This window comes from Paroedura picta, chromosome 8 (assembly GCF_049243985.1).
Source record: "Paroedura picta isolate Pp20150507F chromosome 8, Ppicta_v3.0, whole genome shotgun sequence".
NCBI classification, from domain to species: Eukaryota; Metazoa; Chordata; class Lepidosauria; order Squamata; family Gekkonidae; genus Paroedura; species Paroedura picta.
The window spans coordinates 15,946,512-15,961,158 of record NC_135376.1 but is presented as its reverse complement, the minus strand read 5'-3'; the positions used below and the strand labels follow the sequence as shown (position 1 = coordinate 15,961,158).

General features: G+C 46.4%; 1 protein-coding gene across 2 annotated transcripts in view; it reads right to left on the bottom strand.

Annotated features, from left to right (window-relative positions):
• The window catches only part of ZBBX (zinc finger B-box domain containing), a 37,787-nt gene extending 23,624 nt beyond the window's left edge, over positions 1-14,163 (bottom strand). The window contains exons 1-6 of one of the 2 annotated variants that reach the window (XM_077348501.1): positions 14,064-14,163; positions 10,447-10,568; positions 9,324-9,437; positions 4,596-4,683; positions 2,447-2,495; positions 814-929 (exon numbers count right to left, since the gene is read on the bottom strand). In XM_077348501.1, the coding sequence (XP_077204616.1) occupies positions 814-929; positions 2,447-2,495; positions 4,596-4,683; positions 9,324-9,437; positions 10,447-10,514 (435 nt within the window). In that variant the 5' untranslated portion in view covers positions 10,515-10,568; positions 14,064-14,163. Of the gene's footprint in view, positions 1-813; positions 930-2,446; positions 2,496-4,595; positions 4,684-9,323; positions 9,438-10,446; positions 10,569-13,888; positions 14,001-14,063 lie in introns of those variants that run through there. The other variant, XM_077348503.1, reaches the window with a different exon arrangement.
• Positions 14,164-14,647: the final 484 nt, after the last annotated feature.

Here is a 14,647-nt window from a genome sequence, read left to right as displayed (position 1 = left end):
AACAGGCTTCCTTGGGAGGTGGTGGGTTCTCCATCTTTGGAAATTTTTAAACAGAGCCTGGATAGCCATCTGACGGAGAGGCTGATTCTGTGAAGGCTCAAGGGGGTGGCAGGTTACAGTTGGTGAGCGATAGGGTTGTGAGTGTCCTGCATAGTGCAGGGGGTTGGACTAGATGGTACACCCAGGAGGTACCTTTCAACTCTATGATTCTATGATTCTATGAACTGGTGTTCAATGATGCGTTTGGTATTCGTATCTTCTCTGACCACCATCAACCCAAAAAGACCACTGTTATCTATTGTTGTCTGGTGGGAGTTCACAATAAAACCAGCATGAATTTTAAATAGGTGACGAAGCAGTAATGCAATGGCATGGCAACCAGTTTTTGGGCAGCTCTGGACTTTCCGGGTGGCCTCTCATCCAAGTACTAGAATGCTTTAGGATGCTTAGGGCTGATCCTGCGTTGAGCAGGGGGTTGGACTACATGGCCTGTATGGCCCCTTCCAGCTCTATGATTCTATGATTCTATGATTCTACTAGCCAGGGCCAATGCTGCTTGGCTTCCAAAATTCGAGGAGATCTTAGGCCAACTAAATCAGAGCTCAACCAAAAATGTACACATTTAAAATCTTCTAGAAGAATTTTGTTTGGATCCAGTACTTGCTCTCTTCAGTGGATACAAGTAATCCTTCACTATTTCAATACTGAAATGGCCCACCAGTGAGCTTGGCCACCTTCCCTCCTCTGAGGCATTCTTACAGATCTCTGCCCACGGTCAGAATAGGGCTAGCCTTCTCTCCCTGCCCCACTTACCAGCAAGGCAGTCTTAGCTTCACACTGGCCACAGGGCTTTCCCTTAACTTTTGGCTTTTCTGCAGAGGCAGCACTTGCAACTCTGTGGGCGACTAACGGCTTAGCCGGCTCTGGAACTGCAAAGATAAAAAAAGTTATAAACGGCAGGAAGCAGAGATTATTGCGTCACATCGAGTGGCACAGGGGAGGGAAACACTGACACGAATAAAACCTGAAACTGCTTGAACAGCTGTTAATGGGGAAACATCTGGACACAGCAGAGCACTGACGTAGACTGCTTTTTGATGGGGGATACATCTTCTGGCGCACCTCCTCAAACGGATATGAATACGGACGTGACGTCTGTAGTCCCGCCCCAGGGAGCACGCCAGAAGAGGCAGGAGAGGCCAAGGGAGTTGAGGCTGAGGTAGAGGCCACACCCCTACCCCCAGTGGTCCAGCGCCTGTGATGCCAGCAGTGGCCAAGGCAGTGGCTGCGCTGCTTCTGAAGCCAAGGTAAAAGCCGTGCAGCCCCCCAGGGGCCCAGCCAGTACCTATGATGCCAACGGGGGACAAGGTTGAGGTCAGAAATACTTCTTTGGGGCCAGGGACCACCAACCGGTTAGCATTTGAAAAGCGGAGCACTCTTTGGGACACAGGCAGAGAGATGGTCCCTCAGGCACACCAGGCATGGGCTGCAGATGGCCTTAAAGATTAAGTACCAAAACCTTAAACCTTATCCGGAATTCAACTGGGAGCCAGTGCGGCTACCAGAGCACAGGACGAATACAGGCCTTCCGAGATGTTCCTGTGAGGACCAGACAGCTGCATTTTGTACCAGCTGCAATTTCTGGGTCAGGGATAAGGGCAGTAGAAGTCCAATCTAGAGATGGCCATCACACGGATCACTGTGACCAGGTATGGGGGCATGGCCAGCTGACATCACTTTTATGGTACCTTGAAGCCTGAAAAACATTTCAGGTGTGCCTCCAGGATCAAAAGGCTGAAGAAGTTTGTGTTAGGATAAAGAGGTGGGGGTTAGGTATGTGGAGGAGAGACTTCTCTAGAATACTCTCTCAAACTAATCCTTCATTTATTTTGTAAAAACAAAAGCTGGCAAGACAGGGGCCTAAGCCGTACCTGGATCCAAGCATGATTGTGAGGCATACAGCTGCTGCCTCCACTGCCCCTAATAGCCACAATTATCCAGGGCGGGGGTCGTCAACCCCCGGTCTGCGGGCCGTGAAGGCCACGGTACCAGGCCGCCGGCAGCTGCGCCTGCCTCCCCCCCGCAGCGGGAAGCTCGCCAGGCCGTGAGCGAAGCGGCCACTTCGCTCGCGGCCCGGCTAGCTTCTTGCTGCGAGAGGGAGGGGAAGAGGCAGGCGCGGCCGCCGGCGACGCAAATGAGCATGCACGGAGCTGCTGCGCATACACGTTTGCTCCCCCTGCTGAAGAAAACATGCATGCGCGGCAACTGCGCGGTGCCCGGGCCGTTGGCTCTCCCCTACCCCCGGAGGCGGTCCCCGACCACAGAAAGGTTGGGGACCGCTGCTCCAGGGTATTGCTCTACCAAAGGGTCCCTAAATGCTCCATTTAGCATAGAACCCAAGTTCTCATACTTTGTCAAAGGTTTCCAAATACTGACAACTCATTACCTTGAGTTTGTTCTTTAAGTACTCTCAGCTTTACTTTGCCTGAAGAAACCTGTTGAAAGAAAAAGGAAGAACGGGTTGTGTTTTCAATAGGACGGATTCTGAGGACGGCATTTGGGGTTCCTCGCCCTACCAGAGTTTGGGCCATGTCAGTTATTTATCTGCATGGTTAAAAACAAAAACAATCCTTCAAGCCCTCCATCCTCCCGCAAGGGCCTGCAAAGTGGAACATTTTGTCACGGAAACGGCTTCAAATCCTGTTCATGGCCAATGCAATCAGATTTGTTTTCTTATTTTAAAAGGCAACAAGGATTCTTAAAAAATCCTCTAAAACTATCTTTGAAATCAACCTATTATTTAGAACACCTGTGATATGAAAATGTTTACTCCACACACACACACACACACTGCTGGCATTACATACACAACAACGTTGCAAAATCTCATGTTTCAGAAGTTGAACAGCAGCAGGTAAACAGCAAAACAATGGCAAGGAAATAAACACAACCCTCCAAAAACAAAACTACGCACCATACAAACCCTCAACAGCCATGCAGGGGCACGAAGCTATAACAATTCTGAAGCTCTTTTAGACAGCAAAAAGGGGGGGGGGGAACAAACCCTGAATTGCCATTATGAAATTCCACAAAGGAACAAAACAAAACCTTTTCATTGATTTATTTACTTACATTATCTGTAGTCCGCCTTTCTTACAAGGACTCAAGGCGGATTACACAGAGTGAGTCAGGTCCAACCCACAAAATTGAATGTTCAATAACTAATGCATTAGGGTATTAGAAGACTGGAATCACCAGAAAAATTCAAGAGCAGAGCATATTGACATGGCACATTAAACTAGGTTTTCTCTCATTTGTTCTGTATGGAGATGTGATCGTCCAGCCAAATCACACACACACAGAGAGCTGGTAGACAAATAGGACCGCCACTGTATTATCTGCCTGATCTAAATACACATGGTCAGGAGATGAAAGCACTTTTCACAGAATAGGGATAGCCAACTGGCAGTTCCTGGGCTGCATCTATCCCTAGACCCTGGGGTTTCTTGATGACCCTGTAGGATTTCCTGAATGGGTGAGAGTTAACTGATTTTATATATTCTTTTAAAATGTGTTAAACATTTATCTGGAAATATGACCATATATGATCATGTTGACCCACCGCCTCCCAAAATGGCCAATGATGGGAAGGGAGGGGCATGGAGTGGGTGTGTGCACAGCTATGCTTCCAAAATGTATTCTGCAAGGTTGCACCACTTCTGGGGTTTCTTGAAGTCTGAAGAATGTTTCAGGGCTTTCTTAAGGGTAAAAGTTGAGAACGGCTGCATTTGAGAGCCAGCTTGGTGTGATGGTTAGGAGCCGGGTTTGAATCTGCACTCCCCCACATGCAGCCAGCTGGGTGGTCTTGGGTTCGCTCTAGAGCCAGGTGGCCAGGTCAGGCATGTCGATTGGCGCATTGGCACCCATGTGGCCCCCCCGCAACGCACCGCGGCGCCATCTGCTTTGGCAGCCGAACAGCCCAACTCTAGTCAATTTGACAGACTAGGCCGGGTCTGAAGGAAGCCTTTTTGCAGCCACGTTGACTTGCTTCTGTGGTAAGAAAGCTGGATCCAGTTTGACCCAAAGGCTTGTAACGGAGTTGGACTATCGGAGTTAACTAAGCCAGTCTTGCATTCTTTTAACAATATACTGACGCCAAAGCAAATTTTCTACATAGGAAGTCTTATTTCTCTGCCACTCAGGGTTTTTTCCAAGGGGTACCCATGAGATGGGAAGAAATGCGTCAGTCAGTGGGGTGTAGTGGTTAAAGAGCAGCAGGCTCTAATCTGGAAAACCCGGTCTGAATCCCCAATCCTCCACATGCAGCATGCTGGGTGACCTTTGGCCAGTCATGGTTCTTTCACAGCTGTTCTTTCAGAGCTCTCTCGGCCCCATCTACCTCGCAGGGTGACTATTGTGAGGAGAGGAAGGAAAAGGTGCTTGTAAGTTGCATTGGGACTCCTTCAGGTAGCAAAAAGCAGGGTATAAAAAAACTAGCTCTTCTTTGTTCTCATTACAACTACAGGAACAAAATTAAAAATCACTTAAGCAGTCAAGTTCTGGGAGCCCACCTAGAATCTCAGCAATGGACTTACCTTTGCGGTGTTCTCTTTGTTTTGTGACAACGGAGGCTGCAGGCCCAGGCCAGCCTGGCCGGATTTCCAGTGATATCCATTGGCTCTTCTGCAAAAAGCCCCCCGAAAAACAGAACCCATTTACTTGCTTTTAGGCATCCATTTTTTCCCCTGCACCTCTAACATTCCCCTCCCCCGGTCTGCAAAGTAAGATTCGGAAAACAGGGGAAGGAGCTCAGAAATATCTTGCAGATAGGGCTTGGCTGGCACAAATTTGCTGGTTAAAACTGATGCACTGGGCTTGCATGAGAAAAATGCAAGGGACGCCTTGAAATCCTGCTGGTTTCCACCGACAGGTCAAAGGTTGAAATCAAAGGATCTTGCATGAACCTGATTCTGGTACGAAGCCAAACTGGGTGCTGAGCCCATTTGTGAAATATGTTTTCCTGCTTGCAGCCCAGTACCAGAAAAGTAGTCCCCGAGGGTTGGAGGACTACAGGAAAGAGTACTGGATATTGTATAGGGGTTATTTGAATGCTGTGCAAAGCTGTACGTTCTTAAAAAACGTTTCAAATAATATTAATAGCGCAGGGGGTTGGACTAGATGACCCAGGAGGTCCCTTCCAACTCTATTATTCCATGATTCTAAATCAATAAAATATGGGGAAACAGAAGTGCCCACCCCTCTTGCATGAGCAGGTTCATATCCAAACATGTCGTTCATTAAACCGGCTATGGACATTTACAGCACTCACTTTATCTACGGAAAGAACAATTTACTAACATCCTTCTCCAAACCTTTCGCTGCGTTACATTTTTGCATTATTATTGTGTCATTCTGGACTTACTGCTGGTTATTTTGTGAATCCGTAGGGTATAAAGGCAGGGTATAAAGATCTTGAATAAAAATAAACTAATAAATCTTTCCTAGGCTAGAGGAAGAGCTGAGCCGAGCCAGGAAAGCTGGGAGGGAGGGGGGAATAAATGACTCACCTCCTTGCAGTTATGTCACAAGTGGGTTCGGTGCCCCATTCTGATGCAGCTGCAATCAGTGGGTAGCTTCTTTGAGCTGGGCTAGAGAAAGACACTGGTGCCAGCTCCTGACGGCCCATTACAACGTCTACAATACCACACCAGTTCAGACCAAGGGCAGCCTTTCTCCAAGGGCATTTTGGCAGCAACATTGGGGCTAGCTACATGTTTCATGTGCACACTCTTCCAATTCCTCAATACTCATTTCTTTTTAAAGAGGAAGTGCAACATTAGGAGGGGGCAATTTGGAGTGGAGAACCCTTGTGGGGTGCTTAGCCAACTGTTTCTCAACTTTAAACCTCCCCCCTTGAGGGGCTAAACCTCTCTGCAAACATAAATAAATAAGCAAACAACAGGAAGGTTCTGCTGTACAGGTATGCAAATCACCCATTTAGCTCACAAGTTTTCCAAAATGACAGAGGAGCTAGTAAAGCCATGTCTGGATGGATACCATTTCAGAGTCCACATAATGGAAAATTTCCCCACTACCACACACACGGGGGGGGGGGGAGCAAGGAATCATACATTCATAGAGTTGAAAGGGACCTCCAGGGTCATCAACTCCCTGAAGAATGCAGGAAATTCACAACTACACAAAGTAACTTTGGCTGTCCATGGGATTCGCAGCATTCATCTCCAACACCATAATTCGAAAGCATCTATTCTCCTCCTGTCTTCAGGTTACCAGGCCCATAAAGCTGAGCATTTTCCAACTCCCAAAGGATCGTCAACAAGCTGGCGGGAAATCCCATCCTACAAAACTGTGCTTGTTTCCAATTCTAATCCTCTTTCGCTTCATTGCAAACAACGAGCCAAGCAAATTATTAAAACAGGAAGAAATGGAGGAGCTTTGGGGGGGGGAGGGTCGTTAACCATGAAGTTTCTCAAAGCTGGGATCCAGCATTAACTGCCCTGAAGAAAGGATGTAGAAATTAATAGCGATGATCCAAGGCAATTAGCAACACTTAACACTTAAATAGGACTATATATCTTGTTAAGTGCAGCAGAACGCTAATGGCTGCACCCTTCCGAGGGACGAATGTTAGTATTATTATTCACGTTAGTGAGAAAGGGAAACAGATACAGGGAGGTTAATAAAGAGCCGAAATGAAAAGAATTGCAGATATTCAGGGTTCTGCTTTGTCTGCAGAACATTTTGACTTCCTAAACGGTTTCTATCAAATGCAGAACAATTACAACCTTCTCGCCGTTCTTTGTAAATGCATGCATATGCACTTAAAACCTCGTATAGGACAAAGATTCCATTAAAAGATAAGTACTTTGAAAAGAACAATGCAGAACTCCAGGAGAACACAAAGAGAACTTCAGTGGGTGAGAAGGGGAGGGGGGGGTTCGAAAATGAATTCTGATCTCAAAATGCTAACAGGGTGGAATTTTTTTTTTAAAGGACAATGCGTGCGATCCTACAAAGCAATGTGCTTGCGCAGGACAGAACCACAGGCGCACTGGGAAGCGCCTGACATTTCGAACAGACAACCTGCTTTTTGGTTTCAGATCAGCTTTGCCTGTTCAGCCATTTGAAGAGCAACTTACAAGTGAGCACGCAGCTCCACTCCCTGGGAGAGCATGCATGTATTAGCAGGAAATCCACCTGTCATCTGCCATAATGATCATAATGAGGGGGAAACGGGAATCACAGTAAGAAAGCATCTGTTGTGGAGTGCAGCATGAAGAGTTGGTGTCTAATGTAATGGGCAAACTTCTGGCCAGCGTCCAACTGCGGATAAGTAGGACTAGAGCCGTGAAGGCATTTACAGAAGACTGGCACCCAGTTATAGTCTCCCAGGATATGTAAACAAACCCAGAGGAAGGCTGCCATAATACTGTCGGCACGAGGAAACAACACAGGCTATTTGTTTAACGGCAGAAACATTTTGCGAATACTGTTTACACTAAACTTAGGACGAGACTGGTTATTTACTCAAATAATTGTACCCCCGCTGCCCTTGTGGTTCAAGGTGGCCATGATACACTGAAACGTCTTTTAAAAATGCTTTGTAGCCAAAGATGCAATGCGGCCAGAACAGCTTTGTGTGCTTTTGCAGTTGGATTTCCCCAGGAGAAACAGGAAAATCCACTTCTAATGTGCTTCAAAAGTGAAATATCCAAGGTGTGCTGGATGGGCCTCCATCAAGCCTTCTTGAGAAGACTCAAACTGCCCTTAAGCCCTTTCTGCCCTCCTCCCCCACTGGAGCCTTTCCCTTCTGCTCTAACCAAGCTACAATATGCTTGGTTCCTCTGTATCCCTTACCAGTCTTCTGACCTTCTGGCTGGGATCAAAAAACGCAGAGATCTCCATTCCTACTCCTGTCTGACAAAGTGAGCTTTGACTCTCCAAAGCTTCTCCCCTATTGGTCTCTAAGCTGCTGATGGACTTGAATATAACTCTTCTACTGGAGACCAATATGGCTACCCTCTGAGAATGTCATCAAGCCTCGTGGCTGTGAGAAGAACTGCATGGCAAGAGTACCTCTGACACCTGTCAGAGAAGTCACCGGCTCCACTCCACTCTGCTCTGCTACCCCACCCCATCACTCTGTTTCTTTCTGCCTCCAACCTTATTACTAATTATTTGTCTGTCCTTTTGCCTCCCCACCCCATCACTCACTCTTTCTGCCTTCCACCCTTCTCACCCACCCCACCACTCTCAGCAGTGAAACCAGCACAGCTCCCAGTGGGCCCACTGAGGCTCCCAACCATTGCTGCTATTGGTCCTAGTTAGGCTTCCCCCCACACACACACACACACACACAACACAACACACCAGCTCCACCAACAAAGAAGGAGGAGATAAGAGCACTGTCTGGATTTGCACAAACAATGCAAGGAATTAAACCCCTCCAATTTTGTGTTTGTTTTAGATCTCTGTGCAAACCTGGGTATCCCCCCAAGTTTGCAGGAGTATCTGTTTTCTTTCTGTGCAGCCCTAATCGACAGATTAAATACCTACAGATGGGACCACACTTTTGCTGTCAGAAAATATGATAATGATGATGGATATTTTATCTTCTCTGATTTTTAAAAAAATGCAATCTGCCTTGGATCCTAGTGAGAACAGTGAAGAATAAATAGGCAGGCAGGCAGGCAGGCAGGCAGGCAGGCAGGCAGGCAGGCAGGCAGGCAGGCAGGCAGGCAGGCAGGCAGGCAGGCAAGAAAGAAAGAAAGAAAGAAAGAAAGAAAGAAAGAAAGAAAGAAAGAAAGAAAGAAAGAAAGAAAGAAAGAAAGAAAGAAAGAAAGAAAGAAAGAAAGAAAGAAAGAAAGAAAGAAAGAAAGAAAGAAAGAAAGAAAGAAGCTATAATATAGTTAACAATGTTAAGGGCTAGATAAGGCAAATGGAGGAATATTAAAATGATGTTTTTCATATGGTTTAACCAACAGAACAAAAAAGGGGAAATGCCAATTTATTTTGCCAATTGCTGTGGACAGTTCCAGCTCTAGGAGAATGCTTTGATTTCCCTGCATGGCAAAACGCACAGGGATTTTGTACAATAATAAATCTATCAACTATCACCGGGCATTTTTTCCTTTTTGTTCTGTTGGCACATTGCTGGGTGCAGCCCATTTTTTCTCTTTTGTTCATAAGATACAACAGAACAGAAAACAGTACAGAATAAGGGAAGGGGGAAAGAACTCAGAGAAACCAAGGCCATTGCTATTTCCCTCTTCACTAGAATCATCATTCTGAATGCCACTTACTCTCTCTCAAGCTTCTCTCTGCTCATGTTCGACTGAAGCTGCTGCAATCTCTTTTCCATTTCTTTATTGTCAAGTTCCAGCTGAACCTTCTCCAACTGCAACTCGCGCACACTTCTGAAGGAATTGAGTTAAAACACACACGTGAACAAAACACGGCACTCAAACCATTATAAAATATGGTTTTCTTATTCCACAGTGTTTGAAATACACTGTAAGCAAAAAAGAAAGACAGACATTATCTTTCACTGTTTATTCACTGGCCTATGCATTTATGCCCTGACCAGAATAGGCCAGGGCAGGTCGACACTGGTTAGCACTTGGGATGAGAGACAACTGAAAAAATCCAGTGTAGCTGCATAAGGTAAACAATGACAAACCATCTCTGTCTCTTGCCTTGAAAACCTATGGGATCCCCATAATCCAGCTGTGACCTGACAGCACATCCCACTATACATGTGCATCATGGACTACAATTCCCGTGGTCGCCAAAGGCTCATGGGAATTGTAGTCCATGAACATCTGGAGGACCACAGGTTGATTACCCCTGGTCTAGACCCAAGGAAGAGAACAATGTGGTTCCAGTAGCTTCTCTTTGCACCTCTTCTGGGCATAAGGAGATATTCCAAAGCATTAACAGAGAACATACTGGCACCCCAAGTGCTACAAATCTTCACTTGGAAGGAAGTTCCATCCATGTTAACAGAACTAACTTCTAAGAAAGTATGTTTAGAGAGCCAGTTTGGTGTAGTGGTTAGGAGTGCGGACTTCTAATCTGGCGAGCTGGGTTTGATGCCGTGCTCCCCCACAAGCAGCCAGCTAGGTAACCTTAGTCTCACCACAGCACTGATAAAGCTGTTCTGACCGAGCAGTGATATCAGGGCTCTCTCAGCCTTACCCACCCCACAGGGTGTCTGTTGTGGGGAGAGGAACGGGAAGGCAAATGTAAGCCGCTTTGAGACACCTTCAGGTAGAGAAAAGCGGCATATAACACCCAACTCCTCTTCTTCTTCAAAAGCTTGAAGTTTTAGTGGCAATGATGGAATAAAAAATGTGTAAAGATGCATATATGGAAAGCCAACAGGCACCAAAGTTTCTCAGTGACAATCACAGGAAATGAACTTACTTTGCCTTCAGTTTTACAGACCTTCCCGTCTTAGAACCAGGGAGTATCACGAAGTCATTGACGTTCATGATTGCCAATTTACAAAATAACAGTGATCTGTCAGTTCATGCAGACTTGACAGCCTGATGAAAAAAAGAAAAAAAGTGGAATTTTGACCAACAATTTTCACTGCAGCTAAGGCAATATCATAATCTATGACCGATTCTATCCTAATATGGAGGATCAGGTGAGCAGTTATTTTTGCATAGAAGGTAACACTGGACTGTTACGAAACTGTACATATTACTCAGGAGTTAGCCCCAACAAGTTTGATTGGTCTTGCTCCTAGGCAAACATCCACAAGAGTCCAGCCTTAAAACAATTCCACCCAAGTTTAGCTTAAATTCTACCCTCTGCTGAACACAAGTAAACTTGCTCCATAGCCGGTGGGTGTCATCCATCTGATGCACTTGTACGTGCTTTTAGAAGTCGTGGTGCACAAGTTTTTCTGGGGTTTGCTGCAACTGACTTAACATGGTTTCTCATCTGGACTTTGTGGCTTTTTAGTCTTCAATAATGCATTGATTTTGCTAACCACATCCACAGAAAGTAGATGCTGCTGACGATGCAATACTAAAGGCTGCTACTTGACAAAAAGAGCGAGGTTATAAAAATCACTGCCATTTTATTGCAGCCAAATGAAAGCTGTCCTTTCTGCTTATAGAAATCAGAATGATAAAAACAGAAACATCCTAAGATCAGTGGTCCCAAACCTTTTTATCACCGGGGACCGGTCAGCGCTTGACAATTTTACTCAGGCTTGGGGGGGGGGGGTAGTCTTTTGCCAAGAGATGTCACCGCCGCCGCCTGAGCCCCTGCTCCGCTTGCTTTCCCGCTGGCGCCCCTGACTTCCCGCCAGCCACTGGGGGGCGCTGCTAGCAGCAACTATTCAGTGCCATGCCTAGGGGGAGCCCCAGCCATGGCAGCCGCCGGAGAACACCAAAGGTGAACTAGCGGCAGAGTGGCAGGGCACCCCCCAGGCAGCAGGCGGGGAGGACAAGGAGGAGCCACGGCCTGGTAACGACTGATCAACGAACCGGTCCCAGTCTCCGGACCGGGGGTTGGGGACAGCTGCTAAGATAACTAATAACAAGTTGCCTTTCAAGACACAACCATTTTTAGCATAGCAGGCCATCAGCACAGAGGTGACCAACTGACCAAGCAACATGATGTGGTGGAAGAGAATCAGACAAGGATCTGTGAGACCCCAGTTCAAATTCCCACTCTGCCACAAAAGCTCACAGGATGACCTTTGGCCGGTTACCCTCTCTCTCATATGGTTGTCAGGATAATTGTATGGATGCAATTGCCACCTGAGATGCTAAGGTTAAACTATATTAACAGGTGAAGCTTTCCTGAGCAGGCAAGCAGGTATTTTTATCTGTTCATACCTGCACACCAAGCCACTGTTAGAGGCATGGGAGCAAGATCTGTGAAAATCAGGCAACCCTACCTACAGAAGGAAACTATTCAACCAGATGTTGTGAAAATATAGGACCAACTGAACATAGTACAGGACCTGAAGACTTACAATCCAAGCACAGGGATATGCTCCCATACCAAAGCATAGTTTTTAAAAATGCAAAGACCACCTGCCTATCCAGTTTTGGATAATCCTTTTTCTGGCAGTAATCTTCAAAGAATCATTCTGTCCCTAAGAGAACTGTCACTATGCGCTAAACCAATTTCCATGTGATTTTCTCCCAAGTGTATAGAACAGGGCTGTTGCTCTAGAAATGCAATCCAGAAAATGATTATGAGAAAAGTGGTACCCCTCAATCCTATTATTCCAGATGTGAGAGCTTTCCCACCAGGTTTCTGCAATGCCTATTAGATCATAGTTCCCTTCCTTTATTAGGACTTCTAGTTCTTCCAGCTTGTTTCCCATACTCTGCGCATTAGTGTAGAGACATCATCATGAGTACATCATACGAGTACCCCTGGCTTTTAGTTTTTGGACTTTCCTGTAAGTTAACAGTTCCCTGCATATGTGCCATTCCCTTTAAATCTTCAGTGTTCCCGTCGACAGATATCTTCATCGAACTAGGCTTTGAATGTACGTCTCGCTCAATTGTTCTTTGATGCGCAGAAAATCAGTAATTAATAATATTTAGCCATACAAGAGTCTTGCAACAGCTATTCAAAGTCTGACCCTTTTTATTCTTGAATAACCTTTTGAGGCCAAGCCCTTCACCACCCTGCAAGGGATTGTGCCAGAGCAAAAGCGTGCCACAAGGCTCCCAATTACCTAGCTGTTATTAATTAGAGTTTTTACAAATCAGAAAAGCACTTGAGTAAGTTCTTGTGAACAAGAAAGAAAGAAAGAAAGAAAGAAAGAAAGAAAGAAAGAAAGAAAGAAAGAAAGAAAGAAAGAAAGAAAGAAAGAAAGAAAGAAAGAAAGAAAGAAAGAAAGAAAGAAAGAAAGAAAGAAAGAAAGAATCCACAGTCTTATTCATTTTTTCTGCGACAAAGTAAAAAGGACTACGCTTTCTGGGATTAAAATTTAGCCAAAATCCAGTGACACCTTTAAAGGGAACCTTGTCAATTCCAGTGTGTTTGATGAATCAAGATCTGAGTTGCCAGCTTCCAGGTGGGCGCTGGAGATTTCCCAGAGGAAAAGGGCTGCTTTGGAAAGACAACTTCTATGGCATCATACCCACTGACGTCCCTTCCTCTCCCCAAACCCTGCCCTCCCCAGGATCTACCTTAAGTTTCCAGCCAATTCCCCACCTAGAGTTGGCCACCTTAGCTGGACGCATGAAAGCTCAGGCTGGAATAAATTTGGTTGCCACGAAACCCCTATTTTATTTGTATCAGTACACAAAACAACACATCTGACTTCCATGGAATTAACTGGGTTGCCAGCTCTGGGCTGAGAAATTCCCGGAGATTTGAGGGGTGGAGGGTGAGGTTTGGGGAAGGGCATCAGTGGGACACAATGCCCGGGGGCCACCCTCCAAAACAGCCAGTTCCTCTAGGGCAGGGGTAGTCAAACTGTGGCCCTCCAGATGTCCATGGACTATAATTCCCATGAGCCCCTGCCAGGGGCTCATGGGAATTATGGTCCATGGACATCTGGAGGGCCGCAGTTTGACTACCCCTGCTCCAGGGGAACTTATCCGAAGAGGGTGGGAGATCTCCAGGTACCACGTGGAAGACAGCGACCCTAGGAATTCATAATATGAAGCCCACACTAATACTAATAATTATGACAAAGATGATGATGATGATCATAATATTATAATTATAATAATAAACGTAGCCTTGCAAGTAAAAAAAAAAATCTTAGATAGGAGAAAGCCAAGCTAATTCTATTTATTTAGCCAGTTATCGGTCCCTTTCCTGACTTTTTACTGGCACCGTTCCCTGAGCCCAAAAAAACCTCCACCTGTTGCATATCTACCTGCGCAACCAAGTGGCGGAAGGCGAGACCCCAAGGCTGCCCATGCGAATGGCTCCTCCCCCCCCCCCCAGTGCGCGTTCCGTTTCTTTAAAATAAAGGAACGGAGTTCCGCTTCATGGGAAAAGAGACCCCCCCCCCTTCCCCCGGCAGCCGCCCCCTCCGCGCCCAGCGTTACCCCCGCCAGACCGCCGGGCGCGCCTCGAGCCTCCCGCGGCCTCCGAATCTCGGCCTCGCCGTTCCCTAGCAACGCGGCGCCTCGGCGCTTCCCACTGGAGAGGCGGCGGGGGGGGGGGAGGCACGCGAGTCTTCCGCTCTCAGGAAGGTTCCATTGAGGAGCGCGGGGGAAGGAGAGAGAGAGGGAGAGAAGGTGGGCCGAGATTCCAGGCCCGGCGAGTCTCCGAGGCATAGCAGGAGAAAGAAAGAAAGAAAGAAAGAAAGAAAGAAAGAAAGAAAGAAAGAAAGAAAGAAAGAAAGAAAGAAAGAAAGAAAGAAAGAGGGAGGGAGGGAGGGAGGGAGGGAGGGAGGGAACAGATGGACTAAACTGAGTATAGAAGAAGAGAAAACAAAGTAATACCATTTTGTTGTATTGCAGGTGGAATGCTATGTTATTCTTGTCCACCACCCTTGCTGTCCTGCACTGGGTGTTACTGCTAGGGCCATACTTCACTTTATGATATCAGAAGCAACTGTTCCTGCATGTTACAGTGAAGAGAGTGTGAAGGCTGTTTTTTCAATATTTGTCTAATATAGCAGCCGTTT